General features: G+C 37.4%; 1 protein-coding gene across 1 annotated transcript in view; it reads left to right on the forward strand.

Moving 5' to 3' along the window:
• Window positions 1-9,019, forward strand: part of LOC140171355 (protein dead ringer homolog) — a 74,833-nt gene extending 65,814 nt beyond the window's left edge. Inside the window, exon 7 of the mRNA XM_072194597.1 lies at window positions 502-9,019. Within this exon, the coding sequence (XP_072050698.1) occupies window positions 502-665 (164 nt within the window). The 3' untranslated portion in view covers window positions 666-9,019. The remainder of the gene's footprint in view (window positions 1-501) is intronic.
• The last annotated feature ends 2,028 nt before the right edge of the window (window positions 9,020-11,047 follow it).

An 11,047-nucleotide genomic window follows, 5' to 3' on the forward strand; every position in this document is an offset into this window, starting at 1 on the left:
ATTTCAGAAATATTTAGGCCTTGCTTCAATTGTGTGTTATTGATGCTCTTCTAAAAAAAAAAAAAGCATTTCGCATTTGTTTTTAAATTTCTCGTGAGCTTTGAGACAAACCTTTTTTTTTTGCCTAATAAAAGAACCTAAAATCTGAAAAATTTGAAGAAAAATAGAGACCCATCCATATGCCAATTTTACCTAGTAGAAGCATATGTCATTGGCATCTTTGATAGCTGAAAGTGCATCCCATGTTCATGAGTGCCAAGCTGTCATGAAATATGGGAAACAATCGGCCTTAATTGTCAAAAAGTGGCTGAAAAGAACAAAAAATGGGACATTTTGCTGAAAGTGGGATTGACGCCCATGTTTATTGCACAACTTCTTATTGTCATTTATACTGAAACATCCCCTGTAAGCTAGATTCAGTACATCCCTGTAGGCTAGATTCAGTGTTTACCTGACTCTTTGTTTATACTAATAATTGTTATTTCTTGTTTTCCTTTACAGCTCATTCCGATACCGGATTCCCAATGTTTGAACTTCGCAGCGACAACTCTCTTATCGTCAGCATTGAACTAAATAGTGTCTTATATCAGGGGGTGCTATACCCTAGAGGTGTGCCGGGACATCCCTTACATGGAATGACCTCTCGGGGTCTAAGTGCATCTTAACCAACTGACTCATTAGAGAAACCTATATCCGGGGGTGCACTATCCTCGGGATGAACTGGGATATCCCTTCCATGGACTAACCAGTCAAATCAGCCTATATCATCGAGTGCACTATGCAAGAAGTTTATGGGACATTGTGTACATGGACTGACCTTAGTCCATCAGTTATCAGGGGTGCTCATGCAACTGTAGAAGTGCAATAGGACATCCCTCACAATGACAAACGAAGCTAAAACTTGTAACCAACTGTCTTTCAGCATCTTACATAAGATTGTGCTCTTACCTTAGGAGAACTACCAATCATTTTAGCAGCTGCTTGGGCTAGTGCAGTGGTGGAATTAGACTTCAGTAATTGAGGGGTGGTGTGGCAGTGAGGATTATAACCTTCAAACATGCTATTCCATTTAAAATCCACACTACCCCTGTGGGCCCCTGTGGAAGATTTAGCTTATGTATTCCACAGTGTGAGTACAAGTTTTGAATAGAATAAACAATTGGGTATTCCATTTGAAATACTTACTCCAGTTGTGGAATATATAGGTAAAGCCATAATACTGGGGGGAGTATGGGTTTCAAAATGATTAACTCTGACCAATTACATTTGAAAATATATTCCCCTGTGGAAGATATATTTCCAAAATCTTCCACAAGGGTAGTGTGTATTTCAAATAGAATAGCCCAATGTAGTGTCTGTTGGGGGAAAGTGGTTAGATTAAATCATCTACAACTCTGCATCATGTTATGCTAGTGACGACTGAAAACCTTACCGTTCATATTGTGTCAGACTCATGAAAATATTTGGGTGCGACTTTGGTTTTATGCATTTTCTATTAGCGCCCATGTTTTACCTCACTGTCGTGACAGGATCGCACTCTGATGTTCTAAAAATATGTGATCAAAAACAAACATGGTCAAAAGGTCAATTTAGACACAACTGCGCAGTTTCTGGATTCTGGGGAAATGTCTGACACTTTTTGAATACAAGTTTCTCAGTCGCCAAAGTATCTGGACGTTGACTGATTAAAGGTAGCAGTCTAGAAAGGGATAGGGTGCATGGTATGTAAATTTTGTAGTGTGAAATGGCAAGGATCCTGACAATATGCTATGGAGGCATAGCCAGGGGGAGATGGGTCAAATTGACCCCTCCCCCACAGAAAATTTTCAGGGATTTAATAGGGATGTCGAAGAGTAAAATGTCATTAAAATGACTAAATAATATGGGACAAACAATTAACAAATGGGGAGGAAAATTTGGCTTTGCCCCATCACACGAGCTGGCTATGCTACACTGTATGGAGGGGCTTATTTTCCATAACCCCCTCCTTCATTTCCATGACTATTTGCTTCATGGGTAAATTGTCTTGATAGTATTGATTGCATATCATGATATAATTACATTTAAAATGGCTCAATTTTTCTGTGCCACTAAATGGGTCACAGTATCCCGGGACAGTATCACATCATCACTTGCATAACTGAAGGATTCCAGGCTTACATTGAGTTGTGTAGCATGATGGTCTGAACATGACTATTCTGCTAACAATAATAAGTTTATTTGACATCATAATCACATTGTACTTGACTGATGAATTACATTTTATACAGTCTAGTTAACATCTATATTAATGTGAACTAGTTCATGCACAAAAAAGATGAATCGTGTGAACAAATTTGATTTTATTTGAAATTTGACATGATCAGAGTCTGAGATATAATGGGTCATATCAATTTCACTTATTTCAACAGAAATATTGAAATGAGTCATGGAAGCCACTAGTCACATTTATATTTGCATATGTATTGCAGTTATTGAGTTATGACAAATAATAGGCTAACATGAAAGTTTTCACTACTTTCCCCTATAAGGAAAAATCATGCACATGGGGGGAAAATAAAAGCCATTACAATGAGCCTTACAATCTCATATATTGAACCCATACACTATGGACCACAATAGCCTCATCCCAATGACATAGTCCAATAACTTCAATTACATAATCAGAGTGCAAACTTTAACCTCAAGTTACAGAGTATGAGTTTTTGTATCCAAATTTTCAAAGGTCATTCAATGAATGTACAAATGTATTGGGGTTTAAGAACTGTGCTCCTGATAGATGAGTATGTTGTGGATCCTAGTGATACCACTGCTAGCTTCATGTAGAAACCAATAGAATACAAAATAAAGTTGTGTCCAACTTTATTTTGACAACTTCTATTAATAGACTGAAAGCTTCAATTATTAGTTTAATCATTAAGTGACTCCTTTTGCTTAACCGTGTCACATATGCAGGTCTGGGTCATGTGATCTAATTTTACACAATTGTTATGAATGTTATCAAATCAGGTAATTGTTGAGCACCTCTTCATGCGTGCAAAGCGGGTCCTTTATGTTGCTTAAGTTTGCTTAGGGGTACAGTGCTGATCAAAGTTCTGTGTCTTTTCTCATGGCATGACATGTGAGGCAAAATTCCAGAACAAAATTGACACTCATCGACATGCAAGGTTTTGCTACGCTAATTTTGCCAAATGCCTTGCCATCCTGCATGTACATTTGCTGTAGTCATGATCTACAGTTAAATTAACCCCATGAGAACTACCTGCCGATTGGCCAAAAAGAAGTTTTCATTATCAATTGGACCAATCAGCAACATTGTTAGAATTATAATTTCAACACACACAAAAAATTGGGGTGAATTATTTGCAAAGCTCCATTCTGATTGGTGATTAAAGTGAAGATATCATGTAATTGACCAATCAGTGGCAATGTTAGATCAGCAGGTAGTGCTCAGGGGGTTTAGACACGTGATCGCGTGCAAATTCAAGGCACTTGTCACAAAGTTAACTTTGTGGTGTAGGCAGTGGTGTAGGCAGCACTTTTACAAAGGGTGGGCAAGTTAGGGGGACATGGCAATTTTCAAGGGGCAAACTTGGACGAAAATGGGCAAAATGGGCTAAAAAGTACAAGAAAGAACTATCAGGGCAGCCAGCATCCCACAGGGAGGGCAAGATATGCCCTGCATGGCTTGGCTACTGGCCACGTAAAACCTAGATAAAAAGACCTTTGATCAGTATTATACTGTAGTTTATGTGTAAAAGGCGGTAAAGGGTTATATTGAGATATATAACCACAGACCCATACTCCATGCTATTTTAATATGTTTATTTGAAACTTTGTCCTATTAACCTAAATAATTGCCACCCCTGAATGAATAAGCTAGAAAATGTTTTTCATTCAAGTAAGATGGAGTTGGATAGAATTTGCGGAATTTCTTTTCTCTACGCACAAGAATCTGTGCGTGCAGAGCATATCCCCCGATTCGGAATCAGAAACCATGCCTTTCATTTGCAGACATTTATAGACATTTCACAATTTCAACATTCTTTATTATATGTCCTCAATTTAAAATATGACACCGATCAGTTGTTGTGGATGCGGTGCCTTCCTGCTAATTCGTTTGTGGTCTGAATAATGTTGGGGAAAAAAAGGAAATAAATTTGGCTTGAAGATCAATGCTTTTTCTTTGCTTGATCCGTTATTTATACATGTATATAGCTTAAGGTGGCTCCTTGTAGACTAACCTAAGTCGTATATGATCATATCAGAAGTTGTGTTCATACGATAGTTATTTCTAAGCATAAACTTGCGCTAGCAGCAATTGGAGTCAGCAAACTTTAGGCCTAAACCTGATGCTAACTGATGATGATAAATATGGCTGGTAGAACAGGGTTTTCTTGACTATACCTTACCAACTTATGCCTGTTGCTCAGCATAACATTGTAAGTTCACAAGCTCCTACCAAATAAATATCCTACCCAGATACTCCTGCTATTAAGCAGAAGTATGAAATTGTCAGAAGTATGGGTGGCATAACTTCAATAAACTAACTCCAACCATTTATTCGCAATTTATGGGCATCAATCCTGGGGGTGGGTCAGGGAGGATGTATATACCCCTCCCCTTTTTAGCAAAATGACCCATTTTTGGTTCTTTTCAGCCACTTTTGGATAATTCAGGCCAAATCCCCCCCCCCCCCTCATTTCAAGACGGATTGACACTGGTTCACATGGTCACTATTATAACTAAGTCTATCTGGCTCAGTCCACCCGGGAGTCCACCCTTCCTCGGACCAGAGATACAGATCTGCAACACTTACACCTGTTGAATTCCAGCCATGTGGGCACTGTGAACGCTGCTAATGCTAATGATCACGTAATAGAAAATACAGGCCGATAAAAGTGTGTGGGTGTGCCAAAAAACTATATAAATAGAATTATATTAATGTTTTGATCCATTATATTTATTGTGCCCTGGATACCAGCAATAGAATGTCATCATGGTACGCTTAACAATATTATTATATCATTGTGTTGGTTGTCTATTACTAGACAAAATATCTTCAATTATGATATATAAGTCGATCTGTGATCTAAAATCACCAGAGCATAGAGTTCAATCATGGGCCTTGAATGTGAAAATGTATTACAGTATAATACTGGGCAAGGTCTTTTGCACTAATAAAAATCCAGTCGTTGAAATTGTTTAAAAGTGGTAGTACCAAAGGCCGGGCCTGGGAGGCCGGGTCCACTTTGTCCAAAATCAACACCTGCTCAAAATGAATTCTTGACATTCCCTAATGTAATTGGCTTCTTACATCATTTTATGACATTCAGGAAAGGTGTGAGTTCCACCAGCGTGTCCAGGATCTGTTCCTGCGGGAGGTTCAGAGGGGCTTTAAGAGTTATGCGGGAGGTGGGGGGGGCTTAATGGCTAAAATCGCCAAAAAAGCGGCTGATTTTACTTGATTTTTAACAAAGTGTGGGGGCTTCAGCCCCCAAAGCACCCCCATGGACACGCCACTGGGTACTATAAATGACATCCCAAGGCTTGATGTAAGGAGTGTCATTTCTGCCCCATGTCCATGATATTTCTCATTGAAAGCAGCAAGCATCAAAAACTTTTTTGTTTTGGTATATTTTCAACCTCAACTCCAAAACCACAAGACCCATATGAAATATGAATGTGACTCTTAGCTTTCTAGACTGATGTATGTATTGATATACTAGAAGTACACTGCAGTTATTTTTAGTTCAAACCTGTAAAAACGTGACTCTTGTAATCCCACTTGCCAGTATGATAAAGGGCGCCTGACAGGGTCAATTCCAAGAAATTGAGCTATTTTGTTGTCATATCCAGGGATGCAACTTTAAGACCCAATTGCTACGGTTGATGTTACGCCTCGTTGTCATATCAGCACTACAGTCTACATGTCTGGGTCCCGGTCTGGGTCCAAATCAATACTTTTATTTTTGTTTGCACCCATGAAATCATATTGGCATGTAATTTAAGCCTATATATTATCTTTAAGTCCAACCATCACTTCTGTGCATGAAATTGGCGACCTTGAATCCATTTCACACGGTAATGCAAATTAGTGTGATCTGCCAACGCAAGAGATCACTGCACGCATACCATGTTACACGCAATGCAAATGATACATGTAACTGTACATTTCAATGGCAGATGTGCTCTATTTTCTCATATAACACAGGCAATTAGAACCAATGAAACTATTCCAACAACTGTTTAAGAATTTTTTGTTATCTTTGTTGATAATTGATATTGATTTTATACCGTCTTTCAATGTTATTTGCAATATGCAATATGGTTTCTCTTATATTGATAATATGGATACTACCTGTTGTGCCTATTTTTGTGTTTCTAATATTTTTGCATTGTATTTAAGACAATCAGGGAATGAATTGAAAAAATATCTTGAGTTGAGGGCAGAGGAAATGCAACCTAATGGTGAGATAATAAACTAAGCCCACCCATCACAAAAGGGGGTTATAACATTGTGTGAGATAACCGCAGAGATAACAAAGTAGGCCCAAAGCATACCTCACCCCTTAATCTTATGAGAACTACCTGCTGATTGGCCAAAAAGAAGTTTTCATTATCAATTGGACCAATCATCAACATTGTTAGAATAATTTCACCACACAAAAAATTGGGGTGAATTATTTGCAAAGCTCCATTCTGATTGGTGATTAAAGTGAAGATATCATGTAATTGACCAATCAGAGGCAATGTTAGATCAGCAGGTAGTGCTCAGGGGGTTAAGATATTCAGTTTTAATTGTTCCCAGTGCTCCCAACAGATACTTGAAAATCACCTCTAAAATCCTTTTGTACCTGGCAATGTGTACACAAACATGAGATGTGTGGCCTGATTCAGCCAATGAAATTCATCCATACATTAGATGATTCAATCAGCAGCCAATCACAACCTCACTCTCATCAGGCTTAATACATCAGAGAAAAGGTGCAAAAGAATTCTGGCATTGGTTTTCATACTTCTGGTGTAGTAGGTCTAGTATACAGTACTTTAAGTCCAACTGAAAACTGCTTCAATTCAGCAAGGGATTTGCTTGTATTGTATTTTATGGTTGTTATTTTGTTCCTTCATGTCATTTCCCAAATCTTTGCTGTATATAGGAGTACATCTTTGGATTTGGTTTCTTAGGCCAAAAAAAAAAGTTCGTCTCAAAGCTTGCGCGCGCGTTTGTAAAATCCCACGATTTGACAAAAAACAAATGCGGAAATTTTTTTTATTTAAAAAAAAAAATTTTGTTTAGTTTTTTTCCAGAAAAAATCGGCGAAAATCAGACTTTTTTCTCAAAATACCATGAAAAAAGTCGGGAATAAAAAACAAAAAATCGCATTTCGCATTTGTCTTTAAATTTCTCGTGAGCTTTGAGACAAACCTTTTTTTTTTGGCCTTATAACTTTACTTATAACTTGACTCATTAAAAATATTTAACTATAGTACTAATTTTTAAGTTTTTATATATCTATAATATAAACCTTGGATTTGTATATACGTTTTTTTTATTTTTCTGTTACCATGTATGTGGTATTAACTTATGGGCTTCTATGAAAATGTCTTTTATAGATAATTATGTGCTTTCTCTTTGTATTCAGACATTTTAAGAATACATTTTATGACATTAAAAGATTTACAAAAAATTCTGAGACAGCTGAATGATAAGAGGCTATATAAATATATAAATATTTTCTTGCTTTTGTATTGTGACATTGCTTGGCTTTATAAAGTGCGAATATAAAAAAAATTGGCTATACTAGTGAAAATGTCTAGCTATACAGTAGTCACTAGAGTTGGTATGATGTCAGTCTCAGATCTGCACCAAAGGATTTTTTATACAATAGTCAATGGGCTTTTGCTATTTTATCATTATCAAATATAAAGTGGACACAATTTCCCACTTGAGCGCAGGTCTGAGACTTATGGATTGGTTTGCATGATGGGTTAGATTTAGGGTTTCATTGATGGTTTAGGTCTGAGCCCGGATCTGTGAAAACCTAAGTACTGTTGCTGGATGATACAGAAACGCATAGTTTGAAAATTATTGTAGTAATTTTTCATGCTAGAATAGTATATTTAAATGCAGGCCTGTATGTATGAATTGGGTTTTTTTTGGGGGGTGGATTTTGAAAAAGTGGACCTTTTTTTCTAGGGGGGTGATTTTATAAAAAGTGGACCTTTTCCCAATATTTTGACCTTTTTTGACCAACAAAACTATAAAAAAACCACCCTGTTTTTATATTGCCCGCTATGCTCACAAATTGGGATTTTTGCAAATGGGGGGGGGGGCACCTCTTGGTCCAGGCCGATTTGAATGGATACTTGATCGGTATCATTATCATGATATGAAGCACAGTGCCAGGTAAAAGTGAAGTTAATGCAGTAGGCTACAGTATACGACTTGACTGACTATAAACCAATTTTTGTCAATCAAGTTACTGCCAAAGTAATGAACGCATACCATAAGATAACTTGCTAATCAGACCTTAATTTACTTTGGCAATCATTTTCTGAAACTCAGGGTAGTGATTTATCATTTAGGGACCATGCTGGGGGTGGTCATCTCACGGTGTGTACATACACAACTTGAGGGTACCCCCCCCCCTCCAGGCTTGTACCATATCAGTGCCTCTTCATAAGAAAATTTGAAAAAGAAAACAACAAAAAACACACAATTTCCTATGCAAGTATAGTATTGGATCAAAATTTTTTGACAATCGTTATGTATTCACTTAGGTATAAAGTGTTGGTGTCATGTGACATGTCATGTGATATGTCATATGACAAGCCTCACAACAAACAGCATTTGACAATGAGAGCAGATTGTAGTCTAATAAATTAGTTTTTGCGTTTATGTTTCAACTTACAGTTCAATATATTAACATAGTGTTTAATACTTTAATTGTATTTGACATTGACAGAGTAGTATTAATAAACATTGTTTAGAAACAATTAAGACAATCTTAACAAATTTGTTTGTGTGTTTATTTGGTTTCAAAGTTTGTAAGCAATTTTTTTTGCATGTGCATGCAGAGATGTATAACTGAGCTGGCCCTTGATGGGACCCCATCCAGAACCTCAGTAGTTGTTTATAGTTAAGGCCTGGGGGGTCACTCCCATTGTGGCCTGTACACCATCCGTGATAATTAACTTTTAAAAAGCACCCTAAACAAGGATTTAACCCTTGGCTAAAACGATCCCCTAAACAGGTAACACGCGCCTGTTTTATTCCTTGCATCAAATTTCATACCCTAAATTTCATTTCCACGTATTAGCAATTGCAATTTTACTACCCTTTTTTCCATTTTTTCATGCTTTTGACACCCTAAACACGATACGCAAGATATCGTGCCTACCCACCAAAAACTACCCTTTTTCCCGGGGCACTCAACTTAAATTTTGGTAGGGGTGGCGGCGCTGAAGCGCCGAACTTTGGGAACTAAGAACTGATTTTCGGGCAAAATAGGGGCTTGAAGAACTGAAATTAGGGCCAAATTATAGGCTGTTGAGCTAAAAATTTCTAAATTATTTTCAAATTTGAGCTTAAAGAGCTACAATTGTCAGAGTTTGAGGCTCAAAGAACTGGAGCAGATCCAAATGTGGGGCTTAAGGAACTGCCGGAGAGCCTGAAAAAGGGACCCTTGACCGCCGCACATACCCGTACCACCTTAACATTTGAGTGCCCCCCGGGCCCTTTTTACGCGTTTTTATTATCACGGATGGTGGACAGGCCACAATGGGAGTGAATCCCCGGGAGTTAAGGTTCCACAGGTGTCAAATTTAGAATCTTTATGTGTACTTTCATAAAAGTTGTTGAAAGTCCTTAGATTAGACATTAATTTAAAGGGCAATTAACACAGGTCAAATTTCAAAGTTGGCCAATTGTTATTAGAATCTGTGAAGCAAGAGATCCTGTGTTCAATTCCTGGTGGAGGACACTCTGGTGCAAGAGGTCCCTCTGTTCAATTTCTAGTGGAGGCAAAATATCATGAATGTATTATCTGCTCTCTCTCCTCTCCACACTTGAATTGTGGGTAGGTATAGTGAAATCCCGCAGTGAAATATGAAGGACAAAGATCTCGCAGCCAGTTCCGATCACAATGCATGACTATACCCGGGACTATACCCTGTGCATGTTGGAAGAACAATGTCTGGACATTGATAAGCAAGTTGCAATTTGATCACAACTCAAATGTTCTCTTAATTTCTACTTTTTTCATGATTGTAATATCCAATGATGTTCTTAAATACCCTGTGAAAGCCTGAAAAGCTTTAATTACAGTAAAATTGGAGTTTTATTAATAAATGTGGGATCCCTGATGCACTGATAGTTACACACAGCGGATAGGCGCAAAAATGCATTTGTTCAGCCCAGAAGTAGAACAAACAATATTTGGGAAAAACATAAGTCTAATAATAAACGTCATGACATATGAATGTCTGATCCTAAAAATTACAAGTAGGGCCTATGTAGACTGCTTTCAATAGACCCTGGGTATAATATAATAGTAGACCATCAAACACTGTCTCAATCCACACAAGTGTGACCTGATGACAAAAAGTTTGATTTTTTTTAATGCAACTTAAATTTCGGAATTGTAAATTTTCATGACCATAATATGTGGAATCAATATGAAAAATGCATTCAAATGTACAAACTAACCCAATATTGGTTCAGTGGTTCTTGAGATAACTTTTCATATTTTTATTCCCGGTTTTTATTTTGAAGCCTAAAATGTAGCTATAGCACCATAAAGTAGTTAATTGCAATTTGGTAGTTCACAGCATCCTGTGAATAGTATAGTGAGCTTTGGCAAAAATGGTATTGATCATTTCATAGTGAGTGTGTAGAAGCAAATATTTGGTAGAAGGATTCAAATATCACAGATATACTTTTGTAGGACCTGTGATTCTTGAGTTATGTTTAAATGTATCCCTGGTTGTAATGAGGGCTGAAACCACATCACCGTCGTAAAACGTACATAACTCAATTAACAGC

The sequence above is a fragment of the Amphiura filiformis genome, chromosome 15, assembly GCF_039555335.1.
Source record: "Amphiura filiformis chromosome 15, Afil_fr2py, whole genome shotgun sequence".
In the NCBI taxonomy this organism is placed as follows: Eukaryota; Metazoa; Echinodermata; class Ophiuroidea; order Amphilepidida; family Amphiuridae; genus Amphiura; species Amphiura filiformis.